The sequence below is a fragment of the Tamandua tetradactyla genome, chromosome 4, assembly GCF_023851605.1.
Source record: "Tamandua tetradactyla isolate mTamTet1 chromosome 4, mTamTet1.pri, whole genome shotgun sequence".
NCBI lineage: Eukaryota > Metazoa > Chordata > Mammalia > Pilosa > Myrmecophagidae > Tamandua > Tamandua tetradactyla.
The window spans coordinates 186,860,329-186,884,190 of NC_135330.1; the positions used below are offsets into that span (position 1 = coordinate 186,860,329).

General features: G+C 45.9%; 1 protein-coding gene across 4 annotated transcripts in view; it reads right to left on the reverse strand.

Annotated features, from left to right (window-relative positions):
• Window positions 1-1,222: 1,222 nt before the first annotated feature.
• Window positions 1,223-23,862, reverse strand: part of LATS2 (large tumor suppressor kinase 2) — an 87,893-nt gene continuing 65,253 nt past the window's right edge. For all 4 annotated transcript variants that reach the window (XM_077158822.1, XM_077158821.1, XM_077158820.1 and 1 more), the window contains exons 3-8: window positions 15,123-15,255; window positions 11,749-13,253; window positions 9,979-10,561; window positions 8,915-9,097; window positions 6,316-6,422; window positions 1,223-3,616 (exon numbers count right to left, since the gene is read on the reverse strand). In XM_077158822.1, coding sequence (XP_077014937.1) covers window positions 3,122-3,616; window positions 6,316-6,422; window positions 8,915-9,097; window positions 9,979-10,561; window positions 11,749-13,253; window positions 15,123-15,255 — 3,006 coding nt within the window. In that variant the 3' untranslated portion in view covers window positions 1,223-3,121. The remainder of the gene's footprint in view (window positions 3,617-6,315; window positions 6,423-8,914; window positions 9,098-9,978; window positions 10,562-11,748; window positions 13,254-15,122; window positions 15,256-23,862) is intronic.

Sequence of the window (23,862 nt, forward strand, 5' to 3'; positions counted from 1 at the left end):
GGATACTCAGTTTCTTTAAAAATAAGAGAAATATGAAGGAAAACTAAACAGACATATCATTTTTCACCTAGTCAATGGGCCAAGATCAGAAGGTTGAGAATATACTGTGCTGTTGGGAAGCTGTAGGGAAATATGTCTGTATCTTGCTATCGGGAGTATGGATTGGCCTAATACTCATTGTCACGTCTAAGTCTTGGTTTTACCCTTCCTACAAGCTAGTATGTTCGCCTCTCATGGATGCTGGAAGAAGACGAGAGACTCCTGGATCAAGCAAAGGACCTGTTATTCACTGCACGCTAGGGAGCATGAGTATCAGATGTTGCACCATTTTCCTTACCCCCACATCCCACAGGACTTGCACTTAGATTCTGTAGTTATAGTGGGTTTGTGTCACAGCTGAGGAACATGCAGCTTAGGGAATCTACCCCTTCTATAGCAAGCTGTGAGTAACCCGGCTCTTTGTCCTGGAGGGAGGTATTATCTCATGTCTGAAAGTCGCTCACTGCAAATTCAACCCTGACAAATGGGCCAGGTAAACAGTGGTCAAGGCCTTGCATTCTTAGCATGCCCAACAAGAAGTGTCTCCCAACAGCTATGCAGCACAATTTAGCAATGTTTATTAAAATTGCTTAATGCATTTAACTTTTTTGTTTTAGCATGGGCAGGCACCTAGAATTGAACCCAGGTCTCTGGCATGGCAGGCGAGGATTCAGCCTGCTAAGCTGCTGTGGCCTGCCCCACATTTAACTTTTGATCTACCAATTCCACCTCTAGGAATCTATCCTACACACTTCCTTGCAATACACAAAGTGATACAGGCAGGAGGTTATTTATTCCAACAAGATCAGAAACAACCTAAATGCCCATTAATATGTGCCTGGTTTGATTATAATACATCCTTATAATGGAATATTATGCAGTGGTTAAAAAAGAAAGAGAAATAAGAATTTATGTGCTGATACACACATTGCCATGATACACTGCTGAATGAAGAAAATAGATACAGAAAAATATGCATAAAATTCTCCCATTTGCTATAAAAGAGGGGAACAGAATATACATATTTCCTTGTACTGTGTATGCATAAACTCATTTCTGCAAGGATATATAACACCATTTGTTGTCTGTGAGGAGGTGAATTGAACAACTGGGAAAAGGAATAGGGGACTTTTTAAAAATGTCTTTTATACAGTCCAATAAACAAGACACCGAACTATGTTACTTGAATTCAAAATTTTTAATAATAAATTGTGCCAGTAGAAGCTTTTCAAAGGCAATGATATATCAATAAATAATAGTTAAATTGAGTTCCTGAGAAAGAACCTACCACATGAAAGTATGTCAGAGCGCTGGAAATAACAAAATGGCGTAACTATAAAAGTGAAAATACTGACAGTCACGAAACAAGCCCAGCAGACTTCAGAATATGCCATTCATACAATGTAAACAAGTACACAGGAATCTTTTTTTTTTTTAGTTTAGACATTGATAAATTTATAAGAGTCGTTGCCTAGATATATACTAAATAATGGATACATTATGCTAAAAACTTCAAGGAAAAATATGTGGAATAATATAATGAAAAATATGATACGTCAGATTTTTTAAAAAGCAAAAAAAAAAGGAATTGAACTTTTATTCAAATATAAATCACTTTAAATAGGACGCATACTAATTTGAAATAAGGAATATTTTGTGTGTTTATCTATGTAGTTATATATACACATACACTTCTAAGAAAATAGGTATGGCTTAATTATTTTCGTATCCCAATGTCACTTTGAACAATCCTCACTTTTTTTCTTATAAAGATTAAAAAATGAATTTTTTAAAACCAAGTTTAAGATTTGACACTTCAAAGGAGCACACCAAAAAATTTTTAAAAAAACAACATAAGATTACTAAATTTCATTATGACAACACCTCTGCTACACAGGTCGAGAGGAGGGATTATGTTGCTTGAACTTTTTGGCGTAGGCAGTCAGTCTGTCAGTGAACAAATTAAGTAGTAGGGTCACAGCTATTGAATTCCACCTGTTAGCTATCCCATGACTGAAAGATCATACCGACTGTAGAAATTTCCATAATTAATTAAAAATTTTTTGGCTTAGCTAAATTAATCCCTTTCGATGTATACAGGTTTAGTATATGACAAATGTTTAAATTTATCTGTAAGAATCCAATCATACCTAAGACACACACAGAAAATCACTTCCCAGTTACACGTCTGCATTTCTAAGACAAAACAATGAGGGATACAATCATAGCAAGGAAGTCACCCACACGCCGTCTAGAATACCTCATTTAAAGATACTTGGTAAAAACATATTCACAGGACCTGCTGTGAATGGCAAGATATGGTAATTTTATAATAGAAAAACGCTGCTCATACAGCATTCTGCACACACCAGACATCTGAAATCACACCCACATAATTACCTTGCTCACACTTCCTATTATACTACAGTATGCAAAAAGCAAACAAAAAGCAGCTTTTAACATTATATCACAATTTTGAAATGTGGGAAAATATATAAAATGAAAACCATTGTGTGAGTATCAGTAACATCTGAGCAGAGTATTATCTTTTTTTCTTTTTTTTTTTAACATTATTGCACAGAGATTTATCACATGTTCTTCAGTTTTTATGTCTTTTCCTAAATGTGAATAAGTGCTATGGATAAAATACAAATGTAGAAAATAACAGCAGCATGATTTGTCAAAGTTAATCCCTATAATTTAGTAAGAAAAAAATGGATATAAACAAAATAAGTGCTCTTTCTAAATGGTAATAAATTTTTTAACATATTGTTTTAATGTGGTGAAGGGCCTGAAAAACCAATCCAAAGGCAATGTTGGATCCCCAGCCCCCATCAACCCGAATCTAGAAATGAAGATGTGCTAGACTTGCTTTTTTTTTGAAAGAAGTTTTTTGTTGGTTTGTTTTGGGTTTTTAAATTTTACTTTATTTTTGGTGCAGACCAGAATTTCAAGTGTGCTAACCAACGGGCCAACTGACCACAAAGCCTGTGTGAGCTTTCCCACCGGGCGGCTGAGGGGTCAGCTGTGGGCCCCCGCACCTCCGAGGAGGCCGAGCTTCTGGGGATTCTCGAATCCCTGTCTACACATACACGGGCTGGCAGCCTTCAGTCTGATCCCCCAGATCTGGGTTTTCTAAATCTGCGTCTTCAGCCTGCGAAACTTCTGCTCCTGAAGGCTTTGGGCACCTAAAGGGGTAGCCGTTGTCATCAAAGAACCTTCGGAAAGTGAACTCGTAGAAGGCGTGCTCGGGGTGTTTGTTGCTGGGGGAGGTGAGTGTGTCCCAGGCTTTGGCGCTGTCCTCACTGGCATCGCTCCAAGGGCTTTCCTCATCGACGGGGTCAAAATTCGAGGTGTCCATGGGGTGGCTGATCTTGGGGACGTAGGGGGCGGGCTGCTTCCGGATGTCACTGGAGAAGTCGATGGCGCTGAAGAACGAGTGGGCCTTCAGGTCGTCGGCCCCGTGTCTCCCCAGCCGGTCGTCGGCTGCACAGCACAGTCTGGTGATGAGGTCCCTGGCCTCGGAGCTCAGCTTGGCCTGGGCAGGAATGTGGAGCGTGTTTTCCCAGTTGATCACCTGAAGAGACAACAGAACCAACTTTCAGCTTCTCCGCACATCTCAAGGCCAATCGAAGGACAGTGCTAGGAGGGCATGTTAATTTTAAAGAACGTTAGTTTTGTAATGGGGAACAGTTAGGAGGGACGCAGAGGCAGCAGCTGTTTGGAGCAGATACTCGAAGGCCCTCGGGGAGAGGAGGCGACTCATAGCATCGGGTGATGAAGCCAAACGCAGACCGGGTATGCAGGTACTTGACTGGTTCAAAGACTGGGAGGAGCCATCACTAAATCACTTGCCTATAATCTGGCAATAATTTGGCAACTGATTTTCTTCTATCAGGAATTCTATTTAGCAAAAGGATTTTGTGCCTCCCACAAAAATGGTAAGATCTTCTGTGGGACGTTTAGCTATGGGCAACGGGTTTGTGTTGAACATTCACTCTCTCATTCATTAGCTACCATGGCCAAGACATAGTTAACTGTTTTTAGAGGGTTTTTTTTTTTTGGTAATAAAAATTAATGTGGGTGGGCAATGGTGGCGCAGTGGCAGAGCTCTCGCCTGCCATGCTGGACAGCCAGGTTTGATTCCCAGTGCCTGCTCATGACAAGAAAAAAAAATTGAAAAATCAATGCAACCTTACTAAGAAAGATGGCACTGCCCTGTGGTCTGGGCCTCATGTTTATGATGCTCAATGGCACAAACCAACCCTCTGGATGCTCAGTAAATATGTCTGTCATAGAGATGTGTCTTCTGTGGGAAGGGGAGCCCTGGAACATCTTTATTCTTGATGCTCAGAATCAGAATCAATGAGGCCAGTACACCTGCTTCTGACTGGGGCCGCAGGGAATGGGAGGGTTGGTTTGAACCAGAGTAGTTGTTCCCACTCTTTCTGAGAAGGATATCAATATTTATTCTGCAGCTTCAATGAAGAAAGAAGAGAACATTGATACCTCTCACTTTACTAGGTGACAAATGAGTGTCCAGGACGTAGATCCCTTGGGGAAAGTCCAAAAGGACAGGGCTGAAAAGCAAACCCTAGTTCTGCAATGGGTTTAGCCTCAACGCTGCCTGTGACCAATAATTCTAAAGAAAAGTTTTACAGGATTTAATTGTTTTTAAACCAGGTGGCTTAATTCAGTCTGCATGTTTTTGCAGCAGGTGAGGGGTTATGGGGAATAGGAGGCAGGTGTAGCAGAGCTCCTTGGTCAAAGAATAATGAGGCTTGGAGAACAATGGTGGGTGTTCAGCTGGGTCAAGGACTAAAAGGATTAATCACTAAATCACTTGCCTATGATTTGGCAATATTTTAAAAAATTCTTAAGAATGTACACATACCCTTTGACCCAGAAGTCACTACTAGGAAGCTACCCTGAGTAAACAGTGTGGATAATGATGAACATGTGGCTATAAGAGGATGTTCAGGGTTTAAAAAAATAAAAAAGTAATAATTTCAATGGCCTATTATAAAAGACTGGCTAAATCATGGTATATTATATTGGAGGTACTGCTATATAATTAAAAACAATACCAAGAGAATATTAAAAAATATAGCATCAGAAAATAATGTTAACTTAAAAGAACAGGATGCAGAAAAATGGCTAGCATTTTGTAGCATTTTACTACGTGCTGATCTCATTGCTTTTTTTTTTTTCAATCTCATTTAACCCAACAGTTACTTAGCCTTTCTGAGCTTCAGTCCTCTTCTACTGAATGGGGATAATAAAAGTCCCTATCGCATACGGTGTTGTGGGATTGATTGACACATGGCAGCTATTGTTTTTATCAGTTACTTTTATAATAACCATTATAAACTCGCCATCACTGTTATTAATGTACGACTGCTAAAGTCTCTAGTGAGAACTAGGTACCATCAGAGTCGGGGTTACTATCATGAGGCAAATTAGCGGGTGTTTCAGCAATTCAATTAGGATACAGAGCATGCCAGATTCTAATGTTATTCTTCTGTGCGTGAGACTGAGCCTTAATGTAAGGTTCCACTTGCTAAGGGATTATTAATTTAGGGATTGCCACGGATTCTGGGGCACATGAAAACTTCCTAGAATTGCCTTTTAACTCTGCGTGTCCATGGGTAAGTGTTGTACTGAGAAGTTCCACAGATTTCATCAGATTCTCAATTCAATCCTTTTTAAGGGACTTCAATCATTTATTCCAGAAATCAAAAGAACATTATTCTAAAATGGATTTTATTCTAAACATGAATTACTTAATATTAAATGATTAATTAAAGCCTATTATTGCAAAGCAAGGACAAAATAATTATTTAATACTTCAAAGGAATGTTAGCCTGTAATGTGCACAGTTAGCCTGACCACAGAGCTGATAATTTACAAACTGTAATGGTATAGCATCTGAATGGAGATTCATTTCTTTCACCAGTTATAAGTTCTTGTCTTCCAGGGCGGGGGAGTCTCTTCCCCACTTGTCCCATTCACAGATGCTGCCTGGGAATTCCAAGATGGCAGACGACTCATGGTTTAAGTAAAATTTCAGATAAGCAAGTATATCAAAAACTCAGGTCTAACTCTGAGTTTGGAAAAATACATGATGATGATAATAATAATTTAAATGGCATTATATACAACTGACATTCCTACCCTATTTAAAACAAGAGCACAGATGTTGATCAAGGAAGGGGCTTTATCAAAAAAACCCACTGTGTTTTTTAGTAGTCAGAGGTGTATTTCCTCCTTACTTACCTTCAGTTGGGTTTCTGTGGGAGTAGGTGCCAAAAAGGGCGGCTGTCCTACCAGCATCTCAAAGAGAATCACGCCGACACTCCACCAGTCACACAGCTGAGTGTATCCTGAGAGACAAAATCACACTCAATCACAATGAAGGCACTTAACCTTCTCAGAGTGAATTTTATGAAAGACTGAAGACACTAATTTACTGTAAAGTGAAAAAGCACGTTCAAGTAGTGTACACTGTATAAGACAAAACAGCTCTCCAGTACCTGGATTCATCTGCACACATGGCCCACGAGAGAGCTGGAAAGCACATCTGCCAAGGCGTTTGTCTCCAGGCAGACAGGACTATGGCCCCTTTCAATTCTCTTATTTTAAATAATTATTCTGCAGTAAATATGTGGTGCTTTTGTAATAAGGAAAAAAAGCCTTTTTAATTTAAAAGACGATTTTTATTATTTGTCACAAACCTAGTTACTGACCCAAATTTTAGGTTTCTAAACAACATAAAACAGGTGCTAATTAAAATAGTAGAAACTGAAACATGGCAAGTGCTGCGGTTTGAGAATCGTCAGTTGAGGCCGATCAGAGAAGGCAACCGGGATAGGATTTCAAAGCCAGTTCTGGAAGATGTGGAAGAATATGGAGAAAAAAAGGAAAGGAGGCACCACGGCAAAGGGACCCACCAGACAACCTCACTTAACCTGAAATGTGCTATTCGAGCAGGGCACTCCGTAGGACCCAGCACTCCGTAGGACCCAGCACTCCGTAGGACCCAGAGCACCCAAGCAGAGAGCAGCTGGCCAAGGCATTCTGCAGGCTTGGTGAGACCACCTTACCACCCCTAGGGGTTGAAGCATGGATTCATTTACCTTTGATTTTCTCCCACATTTCTAGCAGACTCCTGTGTCCCATCCAAGGCACTTCCAATCCTGATGTCACCCGATCCTTGCTAAGGTGTGAAGTGGGTCCAAAGAGACCAGCAGTGCTGGCCATTCTTTCCCCTCCACCCAACTTTTCCTTTCCCAGCTGGCATCTGAGGCTGCAGAATAACTCCAGCGGCTCCCAAACGGCTGGTTCCACTGGGCTGCTACCCATGGAGGGGACCCGGGCAGGTGGGAAGGGGACACAGGGGATGTTCCCACCCTCAGCCTAGTGCCCCCCAACTTTCTCCCTACAGAGTGGGGGAAGGATGAGACATGCACTGGGTACCAAAGTTAATATTCACAGGAGGCTCTCAAGGCATTTATTATTATACATGGCTCAGAGTGGTCCAGTAACTTGCTTCAGATTATCATAGCCAAAAAGAAAACCTAGACTTGAAGCCAGGTCTCGCTGACTCCAAAGACAGACTTTGAATAATACATGTATAAACAGTGGTAGACTCTGGATTTACTACATAGAGTCAATCAACAAACCATTGCCGCTCTAAGCCATGCCCTGATCACTGACAGATTTCTCTTACGCGGACCCAGATGTTGTATTGTGCGGAACAGAACATCCATTTGGGAGACTAATTTAACTGAGCACTAGTAATTTTATGCACATGGCTATCCACAAATCCTATCCTCAAGGTGCTTCCAGTCTAGCAGGGGAGAAATGAAAGAAAACAATATTTGCTCTGTCCACTAAAATAACAAGCGCGAGATAGTACAGCTAAGCTAAGAGACCGGGCAAGAAGGAGTTAAAGCTGGGACCTGGAGACATAGGGTGGGGGTGAGCTGGGGAGGGGTCCTGTCATCCTCAGAGTTGTTTCTAACATATGTCTCAGTTCCCAAAGTGCACACCACTTGAAGAGTCATTTCCCTTGAGTTCTAGATAGAAGCCTACCTAGAACGTCACTCAACGTGTGACTTTCTTAGAAAAGGTCACAGTCAAAGGAGTAAGCGGAGAAGGGACTAATGAAACTTCCTTTTTAACACCCCTTAAACCTGGGGTGGCTCCAAAGCAGAGGAGCAATATATGCTGGAGACATGTTTGTTGAGGAAACAATTTAGTCCTGAGGCATCCACGAATAAAAAAACATGATGTGAATCTGCAGAGTCTTAGAAAACTAGAGCTGGAGATAGTCCTAGAGGCTGTTATGAGTTCAGTTGTGTCCCCCAAAAAGACATGTTCAAGTCTTAACCCCAACCCTGTGAATGTGACCCTATTTGGAAACAGAAGCTTTGAAGATGTTACTAGTTAAGAAGAGGTCAACGTGGAGTAGGATGGGATCCAGCACGACTGGAGTCCTTCTAAGAGGTAACTGGACACAGAGAAAGAAGACAGCCATGCGAGCACCGGCAGAGATGGAGTTACGCAGCCATGCACCAGGGAGGCCAAGGACGGCCAGTTACCGTTAAGCCAGGAGAAAGGCCTGGAAGATTCTCCCCACAGACTTCAGAGGGAGCACCAGCCTACTGACACCTTGATTTCGGACCTCTAGCCCCCAGAACTCAGAGACAATAAATCTGTGGTGCTTTAAGCAACCCGGCTGATGGTATTTTGTTACAGCAGACCTGGCAAATTATGAAGAAGTCATCTACTTCCACGGGTCTGAAGTTAAAGACCGCCTCCAGTGGAACAGCCAGCCTGCACAGACTCAAGGCAAGAAGCCTGAAGCACACACCTTTGCGAAGAAGCACTTCTGGAGCGATGTAATTTGGAGTTCCAACCAGAGAATGTGCCAGGCACCTCTGATGCTGCTTTCTCGCTCTCTGCTCCAGGGTCTTCAGCCTGTCTCCGCACCGGCAATTAGACGTGTCATCCCAGAGGTCGCTGGGCTCCATGCTGTCCTCTCGGATGTGGTTCCCTTCCACCCAGGGGTCAGGGGTGGTGAGAAAAAAGAATGGAAAATAAAGTGGATTTCACTATTTGACAATATAACCAACCCATAGCTTAAAGCAGAAAAGCAGTTTAAATCAGCTCTTGACAAACTAAGAAAAAAAAAAACAAGACACAACTGTGGTGGGAGCAATTATAGGAAACTACGTTGTGGCTGAGTTGGCCATGTGGCACGATTAACCACAATGGCTAAAGGAACCATGGGACGTTATTCTTAGTGTGTCTCAGGCCAACATCAAAATGCTAAAACCCATTTCACAACAAAGGTTTTAAGATGAGCAGGGAATGCCAGAAAATGGGAATGAAGAAGGGTCGAATGATTTACGGTTAGTTTTGAGTTAAAAAAAACAAAAGTCTGAACTACGATATTAAAATGACCATTTCGAGAATCTGAGCAATAAAGATAATGGCCAGCTGTTCTGGACTTTTCCAAACAGCAGAACTACAGGAAATGAAGTTATTACACATGGAGACAGATTCAGGTTAGAGGCCTTCTTGCGAGGAAAAGTAAGTAAACATGAAAACAAGATACAATGGGATGTGGTGAGATTCTTATTTTTTTGAAGGCTCTTTTTAATAAGACACAGGAAGGGTTACCCATGAAAGTCCTGGGACAGCCCAAAGCCTACTGTCCCAAAACCATTATAAAAGAACTTAAATTCATAAACACACAAAAGAAATCTCACTCATCTACTACTATTGCTTTAGGGAGAGGAGATGCCGCCCCAAACTATACGACAGTGAGGTGACAGATGATTTCAGCGTGATCTGGAATACTTGTCTCCGATGGTTTAGCCACACCTAGACAGAGAAAGGTCGATGGAGTGGCAATGACATGCACGGTCATACCTTTCTGGTAGTACTTGGAGTTGTGAGTCCACCTGAATCCAGTGCAGAGGCCAAAATCCGTCAGCTTGATATGACCATCGAGATCTATCAAAATGTTGTCGGGCTTGATGTCCCGGTGGATGAAGCCCATCCTGTGGACGCTCTCGATGGCCAGCGTGAGCTCCGCGATGTAGAAGCGGGCCAGGTGCTCTGGGAAGAGTTCCATGCGGATCAGCAGGCTCATCATGTCGCCCCCGGGGATGTAGTCCATCACGAAGTACAGGCTGTCCTTGTCCTGGAAGGAATAGTAGAGCTTCACCACCCACTCGTTGTCCGCCTCCGCCAAGATATCCCTCTCCGCCTTGACGTGGGCCACCTGGTTCCGGTCCAGCACATCCTTCTTCCTCAGGGTCTTCATGGCATACAGAGCGTGAGTGTCCACCTTGCAGGCGAGGCAAACTTCCCCAAAGGCGCCGATCCCCAGCGTCTTGATTTTCACAAACATGGACTTATCCATCTTGGCCCTCTTCAGCCTGTTGTAATTGGACTCCTTCTGATAGAGGATCTTCCTCATCTGTTCCTGTTCAGCTTCACAGAGCCCAGCCTTTGTAGAAGAAAGACAAGAAGGGAGAGTGACATCAGAGGATGCCATGACAGGACGTGGGGGAGGGGCGGCGCCCTGGCACCAAGAGCACCGTGACTTAATTTACAAAGGAGAACACCCAAGAATGGGTCCGATACACGACAAGCAAGGTAACATCTGGTTTTGATACACGACAAGCAAGGTAACAACTGGTTTTGTCCTTTATATCCACATGTAGATATACACCTGGAATCCCGAAGGGGAGACCAGCTAAGTTCATTTGCTGGGTGATTTCAAACGTTAAACACGAAGGGAAGCCTCTATTAATAAAAATATGGGATGGATCGAACCTTGAAGACATCATATCGAGTGAAATAAGCCAGGCACAAAGGACAAATATATGACCTGTCTAATATGAAATAACTAGGATATATTTTAACTCATAGAAAGGAGAGTACAGGGAACCAGAGGCAGGAGATGGGGTGGGGGATGGGGGTGTTAATGCTTAATGGATACAAAGTTTCTTGTGTTTGGGGTGATGGAGAAGTTTCAGCAATGGATGGTGGTGATCGTAGCACAAGATTCTAAGCACAATTAATGCCATTAAGTTGTACACTTCAAAGTGGTTACAAGACAAATACTATGTTACAATAACATATATATTTTTAAAAAGATCTGTGGGAAAAAGGACCATAAAATTCCTGGATCTCTAAGAACAATGTAATATTTTAGCAGCTCAGGGAAAATGAGAAAGCAGGAATGGAAAAAAAAAAAAAACAGCAGGAAGGAAGAACACAAATTTGATTTTTATGTGTTTGAAATTACTGCCTTTGTATGATTTGAATTTGTTATATTTAAATCGCACAATTTCAATTTATAAAACCTCACACTTTGTTTTTGCTTTTTCAAAATGTTGTATGCTTTGATGAATTTTGTTAACGAATTAGGACATGCCATAAATATCAATTTCTTAATTTACCAGTTAGCAAAACAAAACAGAACTATGTTCCGCCCAGCCTTCCCCACTTCCCTGGAAGATGTGAGGTGAAGGGGGAAATGGCGTTGGCTTGGTTAACAGGCAACATTTGTAACTTCTCCAAGTTGTTCGTATCATAACCAGACTGTGGCCTTGCAAGCCAGGATGGGGACAAAGGTGTACACCGCAGAAACCAAACTGGGAACCTGCTGTAGTAGGGAATGAGAATTACTCTCGCCATTTCTTGCTCCAGCTGCAGCCTCCGGTTGACCTTCTGCTGGTAGGTTTTGATGACATTTTCCACGTGCTGCTCCATGAAGAACTTGAACGCATAAGGCGAGTAGCTCTTGATGCGCGATTCTCGCTTCTCTTCATCTCTGCTGTTTTTCCGCACAGGGACAGGGGAGGTCTGGATCTGCTTCTTGTCCTTCCCGCTTTTCTCCCCCTTGGAGCCCTTGTGGCTCTTGTCGCTCCTCTCGGCGGGCTCGGCGGGGCCCCCTCGGAGGCCCTGCTCCACGCCCATGCACAGCCTGGCCATGTCATACTGCTCCGATTTGCTCTGAAGCAGCAAATGCTTGGGGTAGGGCGGGGGCGGGCACCTCATCTCCACGTCCAGCGGGTATGTGCTGGAGCCCCCCAGGGGCAGAGGGTGCTCGTCCTTGGAGTCCAGGCTCTCCACCCCTGGGGTGGGTGCTGGCATCCAGGCCGGGTGGGAGGGCCCCACGGCCGTCTGGGGCTCTGGTCTCATCACCCTGACGCTCTTGACAGGATGCAGGATGTGAGCCGAGGTGACGGCGGTGATGGTATTGGGGGAGGGCATGGAGGGCTCCGCTTTGCTGGGGGCTCCTGGCCTCATGGGCACAGCCGCAGGCTGCTGGTGGCTGTTGAAGGAGTTGGTCCTGCTGGGGACCGGACCATCAGGCCGGAAGGACACAGGCTGGCGGGGGGATGCGTCCAGGCCAGGCTTTTGAAGCGAGTCCCGGCGGGAGAGCGTGGAGGACTGCCACGGCTGGACGGGGGAACCACTCACATCATACAAGTCCAGGTTGAGGCTGTTTCTGGACGGGGTGATGAGGCTCTGCGGAGGGCTGTCGCTGGTGAACGCCTGCCCCCGAGAGCCTAGCCCGTGCATCTGGTGGGAGGCAGGGCTGCCCTGTTTATGGTGGGGGTGTGGCACGTACAGGCCGCCCGCTGTGCCCACTGGCTGGAACGTGTGACCAGAGGTCGGCTGGCCGGCCTGGCCCTTGGCAGGGAGGTCAGCATATCCGCCTGCCTCCTGCTGCAGCTTGCTTTGGAAGGAGGGGCTGCGCTGGATGCTGTAGCCCATTGGCTCCCCAGGCACCAGCAGATGTGGCCGGCCATAGTGGGGGCCACTGGAGCTGTGGGGGCCCTGGAGCTGGAGGGCTTGGTTTCCGTGGCTGGTCACAGGGTAACCCATCACGGCAGCCTCCATGCCTGGAGCATACCCTTTGGGCTGGTGCTGGTGGCCGCCGGGCACAGAGTGAGGGCCAACTCCAGGAGGCCGCTGTCCAGCTGGGGCCAGGGTGGGGGGTTGATGCCCAGAGAACAGGTAGTCCATGTATTGGCGGGGCATCTCCTCCAGCATGGCTGGGCCCTCTACGCTGAAGCTGGGTCCCTCATAGGCTGCTCCGCTCAGCTGGTGATAGGAGGGGAAGGAATCTCCTGTCCCTTCGAAACTTGGCCGCCGGGTCACAGTGGCTGGCACGATGCCCTTTCCTGCAAGGGAAAGAATGAGGAGGCTGCATTAATGGGGATCTGCTCATGGCCTCTGTACTCTCTTGGGACCCTCCCAAGACAATGTCCTTGGGGTTGAAACTGCTATGTAAGCTCTTCCACAACCAAGGAGGGGACAGGCTGAAATATACTCAGTATAGATGCAAAGAGTACAGGGCAGATCCAGGTACCCTCCAGCCTGACAGCAGAACAGTTCCCTCTGAGGGGGCCCAGGGAGGAGCTGGAGGACACAGTGCACAAGGAATGGCCAAGGGCAATTAGAGACAGCAGGAGAACAACCTGGTCTGTGGGGCCTGGCTTTTGTACCCTGAGACCCAGCGCTTCCACCACCACCTGGGATCACCATCTGTCAGACTCTGTCATCTTAGGGACCAGGAGCTGTGTTTTTCACTTAATATGCATGACCTGTTTGAGCCCCCTGAGTGGACTGTCAGGTATTTCCTAAAGTCTGCTTTTTCCTAACACCAGGGGCAGAATAATTGTCCAACTGTCTACTTTTCTTCCACCTATTTTCCAAGTTAAAGATTTTCTGGTTTTTTTTTTTTTGAAAACCAAACAACATGTGCACAGCCACAACCACAACCACGCAAACCCCCTCTACCAAGATCCAGATTGATCCAGCTGCTGCTTCCTTCATCTAGATTTTTTTCCATTTTGAAAACCTCTTCTCATCAGAAATAGATGCCTAAAGGAAGGATATACGGCTCTTTCTATTTCCTTTACATGTAGCTCTCTGCTTTATTTGGCAGAGGATGCTGCAGAGTTAATCAGCTTCTCCCTTGTCCATCTGAGACAGCCTCACATAATTACCTTGGCAGAGAAGAGGCTCTAGACAGCCATCCCATGGGCAGGCACCAGAGCCAGACACTACTTTCTCGTGCCTGGGCTAAGGAAATGCCTTAATGACTGCACCACACCTTCAGGTAACTGCAGAAGGAAATCCTCACCAAACGTGGGTCTGCAGTCTTCGTTTGGAGCTAGGCTCTAAGACAGACTCCAGAACTCTAAGGTCTAAGACACGAAAGGCCCTCCGGAGACTATTTAGGGAGATCCCTTCCAGCAAAAAGAAAACAGAAATGCATGCAATGAAGACACAACCCAGAGAGTCTGTTCAATTTTCTCACATACCAAATAAAGTATATTCTATCCAAGCTCTGCCACAAAGGAGGGAAAACTCCTTGGACTAATTAGCATGAATCCTTTATCACAGTTAAGGGCCTCTGGGTACCAAAAAATCACCCCATAGTTTCCATCCTCCAAGAGGAACATTCACCGACAGCCAGTGAATCAGAGCATTTGATGTTGGTACTTCTGGATCGCTCCAGGGGAAGGAGAGATTTCCCACATCCACACCGCTGCTGCCACCAGGCCGGCAGCGATCCTAAGGCCTTTTTTCAGAGAGGGCAAAATGTGAAAAAGGTGTTCTTAGAACCAATGAAATGAGCTGCCCTTTTCAAAGACGCCTCCAAAAGCCCAAGAGAAAGAACAATTTTTTAGCTCTATTGCCTTGCTAAGGTTGCCACATTTTAATACCTAGTGAATTTTTTGATCCTTCATAAAAGGAAACAAAACAAGCACACAAAAAACCCCACAGATGGTGAGTACTGCAGGTCATTTCAGAACAGGGAGGGACACTCAGCTAAGTCTCACATTCTTCCATTCGCTCTCTCTGTCCTTCCCTGGCTGACCTGCCTCAGTTCACCCATTACTTGGACAAGTCAATGTTTACTGTGGAAACATGCCAAAACACCGCCTCTTGGCCATGACCAGGTGTGTCCTTCTTTCCCACAAAACTTTTTGTTTTCCTGGACAGGAATTACCTCCGGGCCCAGGATCGTGTGCCGGGCTCACCTGGGGAGGTCTGCTTAATGACGCGCACGATCTGCTCATTCCTTGGGTCCAGGTAGCCCATCTTGCTGATGTAGTCCAGAGCGGCCTCGATACTCCTGCTGCCCGTCTGTTTGAGGGCTCGGACGGCCATCTCCTGGGGAAAGCACAGGCACGCGTCAAGGGGAAGCTGGGCACACGCCGCCTTGGACAGAAAATACCTCCTGTGGCTTCCAGAGAGGGCCCTGCCCTTGTGGAGCACCTGCTGCCCACTACAGAGAACGCTCCCAACCAGCACAGTCGTCTGTGTGTCCAGCAGGGACCTTATGACAAATGTCCAACAAATACCAAAGCAAAGAACATTTAGCAAATATCAAGAGCATCATAAAGAACTGCGGATAGTGAACCTGAAAGAATCCTAAGTTCTGCTTCTCCTTAGAAATTTTTGTGATTCAACAGATAAATTCAGGTTGTATAAACCTAAAACTAGCAAAGGGAAATGGGCAGAAGGATGACCTGAAGTGGGAGAATCTGGCTTCAGGCCTAGCACACCCACAGGCCCTGAAGGGAAGGACTTGGCCCTGTGGAAAGAATTTGCAATAGTGACACAGGGGCCATGTGACCTGCCCCCAAGGGAGTGTGGAGGTGCCAAAGGGCCGCTTGTGAAACACTTACTGAATGCCAACTATTTCCAATGTCACAGGCTGGGCTACAACAGCAGAGACCCGTGCCCTGAGCAACATGGCTTAGTGGGAGAAAGAAGAGACGGGCACAAAAGGAGCCGGGAAGCAAAGTCCAGCACTCCCCGGGTCTTTAAAATGGCAGGGTGAATGAATGAACGCAAGGCAGAAACTGGTTACAACTACTGGAAAGGCACAGTTAGGTGGGCCAGAGTCCCCAGCAGGTGAGATCCTTCCTTTTGGGGAGAGAGGCACCGGGGCTTTTCATGGAAGCAATGGTTTGGCAGTGGCTCTTTTCGGGTAGGAAGAATTGGGATATGTGGAGCATAGGGTAGAGAAAGAGTGCTCTCGGCAGAGAGACTGTCAGAGCAGAGGCCTGGGCATACAAATGCCCAGGGCAGGGGTGGAGAAGGGGCCAGTGGCAGGCACTAGTGAGAGATGAGTCACAAGGACTCATAGACGGACAGCCTTGGATGGCAGGTTCTGGGGTTTTAACCTATCTGAAGATGGTCACGCACGCTTTCTAAAGGGACACCTGAGGCAATCAGATCAGGGCTGGCAGTTGAAGGATGGCTGGAACAGAGATGGAGATCAAAGCCTGGGGTGTTCTCAGGGAGGGTGGACCTGGGTCGGAGCTGGGGAGGGGCCAAGGGAAGCAGGTGATGGGGATGGAAGGGAGGCTGCGGCAGGACCTACCGACACAGCATGGTGAGCAAGGGCTGTGACCCAAGGGACCAAGGGCCACGTGCAGCTTCAGCAAGAGGTTCGGGAGGGTCAGACACAAGGTCAGGGAGACAGGCCATGAGGGCAGGAGTCTGGCAGCCTTCAGGAACAGCCTGTCATAGACAAGCAGGGAGAACAAGAAGTGGGAAAAGACCACCATGGGAGCCAACCCCAAGACGAGGATAAAAGAAAAACAGCCAAGGGGGGTTCATAGAAGGGAACACAGTGCGTTTTAAACCCTGGGGGTGGGGGGTTACCATAGAGGGGGAAATCGAAAATGCAGAAGAGAGGGGACAATCACAGAGCAGGTGAGAAGGCATCTTGTAGGCACAAGGGTGGGTGGGCTCTGTTACAAAGGTGGCTGCCTTAACTTGGCCAGGGTGAAGAGGCAGAAAGACCCAGAAAGGTGGGAAAGGATGCTTGGGACTGTCCGCCACTGAGAAACCAATGGGGGCTGTGGCTCACTGTGAGAGAGACACAGCATTGGGTTCCTAATGCCAGACTCCCAGACTCTGAAGCGGCTGCAGGTGAGATGACGTCAACTCTTCCTGCCTTTCTAATTATGAGTTTTCAAGAGGAGAAGTCAGAATTGACCACCTATTCTGTGTTCCCGTCCCCTGGGCAGTCTGTAATGATCCTGGTGATCCCATGTCACACTGATCTGTCTGTGTGTCTTTCTTCCCCGTCAGGATGGGGAGTCGCTGGGTGGGGAACTGAAACCCCACTTTACTCATGCCAGGACCAGTTCAGTGCTTAATGTACATCTACTTAGACAATCTTATTAAAAACCAGCATTCCAAATAGTGACACAAACAGATACTTATACACCAGTGTTCACAGCAGCACTATTTACAAAAGCCCAAAGGTGGAGACAACCCAAGTGGTCATCGACAGATGAATGGATAAACAAAATGTGGCATCTACATCCAATAAGATATAATTCAGCCCCAGAAAGGAAGGCAGTTCGAATGTATTCTACAACCTGGATGAACCTTGAGGAGATTATGTGGAATGAAATAAGCCAGACACAAAAGGAAAAATATCGTATGGTTTCACGTATACAAATTATCTAGAATACACATATTCGCAAAGACAGAAAGTAGAGTGGAGGTTACCAGGAGCTGCGGGAGCAGGGAGATGGGGAGTTGCTGCTTCATGGGTGCAGAGTCCCTGTTTGGAGTGATGATGGTGGCATAAAACACAGCGAATGTGACCAAAGCCACTGCATATTACACTTAAAAATGGTCAAGAGGGCCAATTTTATGTTACAGATACAATAAGAAAAAAACTGAAAACAAACCAAGAGCCAGTGAGTGTCCCGTCCCGTCCCCCCCCACCCCCACCCCCGGCCACACACCGGCGAGCAGAGGGAACGGAGGCAGGAAGGACGTGGCGTCGGGAGGCAGCAGCCCCAGGAGGAAAACCCCGCACAGGAAGTTCACACTTGGATCAAAGCCCGCGCGTGCGCGGCTGCCCTTACCCATCACCCGGGCCCACGTTCCAGTGACAGGGGCATGAACATCGTGAGATGGCAGGGAGAAGGGGCAACGAGACAGACGGGAGGACAGATGGCCAGGGCGGGGAGCAGCCGTGTCGCCGCTGGACGGCGGGCAAGGTGGTTGTGCGAGGAGGCCGGATCTGGAATAGCAGAGTCCAGCTGCCACCCAGGGGCAAGAACGGAGCTGGTGGTTAAAGCAGCGCTGGGCTGAGAAAGGGCAAGTGTGTACAGTCTGGGTGAGCAGAGAGGCCTGCAGGCGCCGCGAGCGCTGCACCTGTATCTGGGGACGACACCGCTGACCCCCGACCTCACAGCTGCGCTATGCGATGAGCTCATGTCTGCGGAGAGCTCCGAGCTCTGAGCAAGGCAGCGCACAACACCCCGCTATCAGCGCCGCCCCGAGCTTCGGGCACCCACCCGAACTGGCTCAGCCACAGGCTCCGCACGCAGCGCCAGCTGTGCAACCGGCTGCGTCGGAAACGTGAGCACCAGGTGCCGCCTCCTTGGGGCGAATCACCAGGATTATTCATCACGCTCGTATCTGCTGAACGTCAATAATGACAACTGCAGGACTGACTATGTCAAAATGCGAACATCTTCAAACTTTTCTCCCTGCTTATGGACCGACCCACTACTTGAGGAAGAAGGAAGTAACTGCTTAATGGATGCAGAGTTTCTGTTTGGGGAGATGAAAAAAAATTGATAATGGATAGCAGTATGATAGCATCACACTGTGAATATAATTAATACCACTAAGTTGTACACTTAAAATGGTTAAAATAGCAAATTTTGCATTTTTTATATATTATCAAAGTTTTAAAATATATATATTTATCCTTGGAGATACTGGGGAAAGCAAGCTGAGTGGGACATGACCCTGGTTTCCAGAGACCCCTCATCTACCCAGCAGGGAGAAGCCCAGCAGGAGGGGCCTGTATAAGGTGCAGAAGGCATGTGGGACAGGGAATCAGGTCCCGGCTGTCAGCGCACAATAGGGGAGAGGAGGGCTCATCGGCCAACATGAAATCAGGTTGTGCAAAAAAGCAGAGGTGTGAACGCATACCATTTGGATGGCTAGGCTTTGGGGCAGAAACTGAGTATTCGTGGATCTACAAGAAGTATTATATCTAATAGCACATTCAGCCCCTACCATAATCCCCAATCTATGCCAGGAAGGGCAGCTGACCCCAGGACCCTTGGGTAGAAGCAGCTCAGCCACCTCTTCTCAAGCCCTCCACCTCTAAATGTGGCCAGCTCAGCACCTGCATAGAGGAGGTCGGAGATGGGATGGAGGCAGCCCCTGCTCTCCTCCTGAGGTCTCTCCCTTTTCTCTGAGCTGCTCCCCATGGTGACCCTCAAAGCTAATGGACTTCACAGCCAAGAAGAATCTGGTCACACAGATTGATTAGAGAACATTGTACAGAGAAACCCTGCAGGAGGCAGGAAGCTGTACCCTTGGTGCTTGCCAACTTGAGGCGTGGTAATAGCTCACAAGCGCTTGGTGAGATCTGATGAGACCATAGGGTGGTGTGTTCCTGGTGAATTTAAAGTGGATGCTGGGTGTCCTTTGGCTTTTTTTTTTTTAATGTGTCTCCCTACATATATGTGTTTCTGTGTCTGTACATGCACACTGAGGCGGTTATGTGATATGTATATCATACGGAGTTTTGTTCACAACGTTTTGTTTTGGGACGGGTTGGGATGGGGGCACATGGGCTGGGAATCATCGAACCCAGGTCTCACACATAGCAGGCGAGCTTTCTACCATGGACCCACCCATACACCCCTTCCTTTGGCTTTTAAGACATAGCTATATTTATATGCACAGTAGCATCTTTGGAGAGTTACTATATAGGAACTAAATATTTACCAAATAAAAGGTGATGGGCAGGCAATAGGGGCAAGACTCCACAGACTTGGATTACTTTAAAGGTTTTATTTGATAAACAAGTTGGCTCCTATGTGCTGTTAAGTTTTACGATTTGACATATCCCTACGAACACGAGTTGAGTTCGCAGGCCCCTGGTAACCTCTAATCTACTTTCTGTCTCTATGAATTTGTCTATTCAAGATATTTCATGTAAGTACAATTATACAGCATTAGTCTTCTTGTGTCTGGCTTATTCTACTTACATGTTTTCAAAGTTCATTCATGTTGTAGCATGTCTCAGAACTTCATTCCTTCTTTTTTTTGAATCTCTCAGCCATTGACACTTTATTTTGTCTCATTTCACTCTTCCCCCTTTTTGGTAGAGAAGGTTTTCTCAATCCCTTGATGCTGAGTCTCAGCTCATTCTAGAATTTCTGTCCCACATTGCTAGGAAGGTTCATACCTCTGGGAGTCATGTCCCATGTAGACAGGGGGTCTTTATTTCTTCTTACAGCTGAAGAAAATTCCATTGTGTTTATGTACCACTTTTTTTTTTAATCCATTGATCTACTGGTGGACATTTGAGTTGTTTCTACCTTTTGGCTTTTGTGAATAATGCTACTATGAATGGCTGAGTAACATTTCACTCTATATTTATACCACTGTGATGGTTTGGTTCTGGTGTCAACTTGACCAAGTGATGAGGTCCAGTTGTCTGGTGAGGCAAGCACCGGCCTGACTATCGCTGCAAGGATATTTTGTGGGTGGGTGATGAAGTCATCAGTCAGTTCACTGGATGTGTGGCTGATTACATCCACAACAAACTAAGGTGTGCCTCCCAGTGAAATAATCCAATCAGTCAAGGCTTGTAAGGAAGAAGACTCTTTCCCTGCTTCTTCAGCCAGAGAGTCTCTCCTGTGGAGTTCATCCAGACCCCTCGTGGGAGCTGCCAGCTTCACTGCCTGCCTTACAGATTTTGGACTTTTCCTTTCCCATGGTTGCATGAGACAACTTTAAAAATCTCGTATTTACAGATCTCTCATGTTGGTTCTGTTTCTCTAGAGAACCTTGACTAACACAACCACATTTTGTTTATACTGTTCATGCTGTTGGGTTGATGGAAAAGTTGATGGACACTTGGTTATTTCCACCTTTTGGCTATTGTGCATAATGCTGTGATGAACATTGGTCTACCTGTGTTTTGTCTGATTTCCTTACTTATTCTCAAACAAATAGATGAAACTTAAAACTGGCTCTGGCACAGCGAATTCTGGAAGCTGTGGCATTTATCTGCAGTGTCTGTGGAGGTTTTTTCTTCGACACAATCCATTCCTGTGGGCGTGAGCCCATGTAAGTAGGACCTTTTGATGAGGTTAATTGGGAGGTATAGTGCGCATCGGTCAGGATGGGTCTTAATCCTATTAGTGGAGTCTTACAAGAGGAATGTAATTCAGACAGAGTAAAAGCCACAGAGGGAGCAGCCAGAAAGTGAACATCAAGAGAACCTGGAAGAGAAGGTAAACACCTGGAGACACCCCCATGTGTCTTGCCACGCGACAAGCTAAGGTCCAAGGATCACCAGCAGCCAGCCGGGTACATCACAGTCCCTGGAAAGAAAGCACTGCCCAGATGATGCCTTGATTTGGTCTTTCTTTTAGCTCTAAAACCATGAGCTAAGAAATGCCCACTGTCTAACCCAACCCATTTCATAGCATTTATTTTGAGCAGCTAAACAAACTAAAACAGTGTCTGAAAGGAAAAGGACAGCTATAGGCAGTTTAACACTATGGCAGGTGAGTGAGTGGGGACATTTAGCCCACAGCTGGGCTGCAAGTCAGCAGCGTTGGGGCTCTCTGCAGAACTGTCACTTGGGGGTGTCTCCATCTCAGCCCTGGGGCTCCTGTGGGATGGCCAAGGCAAGGGCATCCTCAGTGAACTTCTCTCTCCACCCAGCCACCCTCCCTGGTCCTCAATAAACCTCCTGCCCCCAACCTTGGCCTTGCCGTTTCCCTGGAAACCAGGCAGCAAAGCCCCCCACAAAATATCCCAGGCCTGCTGTGGTCTCTGGCCACTGCCCCAACATGTGCGGGAGGCTGCCCACACTCATTATCCTGCGTCCTAAACCCCGAAGCACCCAGAGTCACACCTTGAGACCCCATGCACAGGTGGCTGCTGCTCTAGGCTCACCTCATTCTGGGACCTGGGGGTAAGACTGGTCATGCAGCTTGGCGGGGATGGCCGTCCCTCCCCGCCCTTGCTCTGTTCTGATGCCCTGGCCCCCAAATGGCTGCATTTTCTCCATTACTCACAGGCCCTACTCAGAGAATAGCTGTAACAACCTCAAATGTGCTCCCAAAACTTATGACTCATAATTCATAGGAAGGCAGTAGTTCGGTTTGCATTTTCTATATAGTTAAACTGTTTCACTGGCTTCCATGCAGGACTGAAGGTAACTTAAATTTAATTAAAAACTATTATGTACAAAGGAAGGAATTTCCTATGGAGATCTCCCCAGTCTCCCTCCTCCCCCGCCCACCACCCCTTCCTGGTAAAGAAGCATTTTTGAAATATTAGTAATTCTATATTTCAACATTTTAACATTCCAATGATGAGTTTTGGCTGAAAAACTAAATGCAGAACTCTGGCCTTGCTGGGTCTGTTTGGGGACTCTTGAACGCTTATCAGTCTTTCTCATATACACTATTAAGTTCCAAGTTAAAGTGGAACGCAGAACAGGAAAATAAAGAACCAAGTAGCCCACTATTCCTCCCATGTGCTGCCTTCGTTACTGGCCCTGCTTGGAAGATGCCTGGGTGGGGAACCAAACCAAACCCCCTTCCCAGGGCACCTGCGCACTTGGTGGCTCTAACGCGGTCAGGATTCCAGAGGTTCTGTCATTGTATTTCACTCCCTGAACTAAGTGTTTCCAGGGTTCTTTTGGAAGCAAAGAGGAACATAGTGTTTTAGTTAGTGCATTCTGCGCCAGCTGTCAGCCTTAATAAGAAACACAAGCCTTTGGCAGAATCTATGCATATCAGAGACCAGCCCAGCAGACCCGCACTCACCATGCTTTGCATTCTATGTATTTCTCAACTAGAATTAACATAGTTCCACATGATCTTTTTCTCCCCACATTGTCTTTTAAAAGCTAATTTTGATTTTTTTTTTGGTGTTCAAACTATGGCTGGAAAAATAAATTGAGGAAAAACCAGAAGCAACGTTTGAATTTTAAATGTGTGTACATACAACCACATTTGTGTGTACAATTTCAACCCTGGAGGTGGCCTCTTAAATCCCTGCTGGAGGAAGCCATGGTGCCCGTACCTTAAAGCTTTCACCCAGCAAGTGGTATGGGGTCAGGTAACTGTTTAGCACTTTTAAGTAACTTATAGGTAGGGAATGGTGAAACAATTTGGCCAAAAATTAAACAGAAAAAATTATCAAGCTTGCCAATGATCACAGAAACACTGGTTAAATAAAGTAGTGCTTTTGGATATTATTTACCACCAAAATAAAATTAACAGTTATAAAGATAAACAGTCTTGGTGAAATCATTCACAGTCATATATTTTTGGTGACAGTATAAAAGCATAAAACTTCTTTGAGGTGAACATTTGTTAGTAAATATCAAAGTCATTAAAATTTCTGTACCCTGATTTAATCATTTTACTTCTTGAGATTTATTCTCAGGCTAATTTAAAAGAATTCTATTTTTAAAAATGTATTTGCATCAAGATAAAGTTAGGATACCACATCCTCAAATAGAAGGGTTGGATGAGGTAAGAAAGAGCCTAAATATCCAGTCATAGAAGAATGATTCGGTAAATTATAATTAATGTATTCCCCAGAATACACTTAATGCTGATATAAAAACACTTTCTATGGGTAGGCGATGGTGGCGCAGCAGAGTTCTCACCTGCCGTGACAGAGACCTATTTCGACTCCGAGTCTGCCCATGAAAAAAAAAAAAAAACTTTCTATGACAGTTCTTTT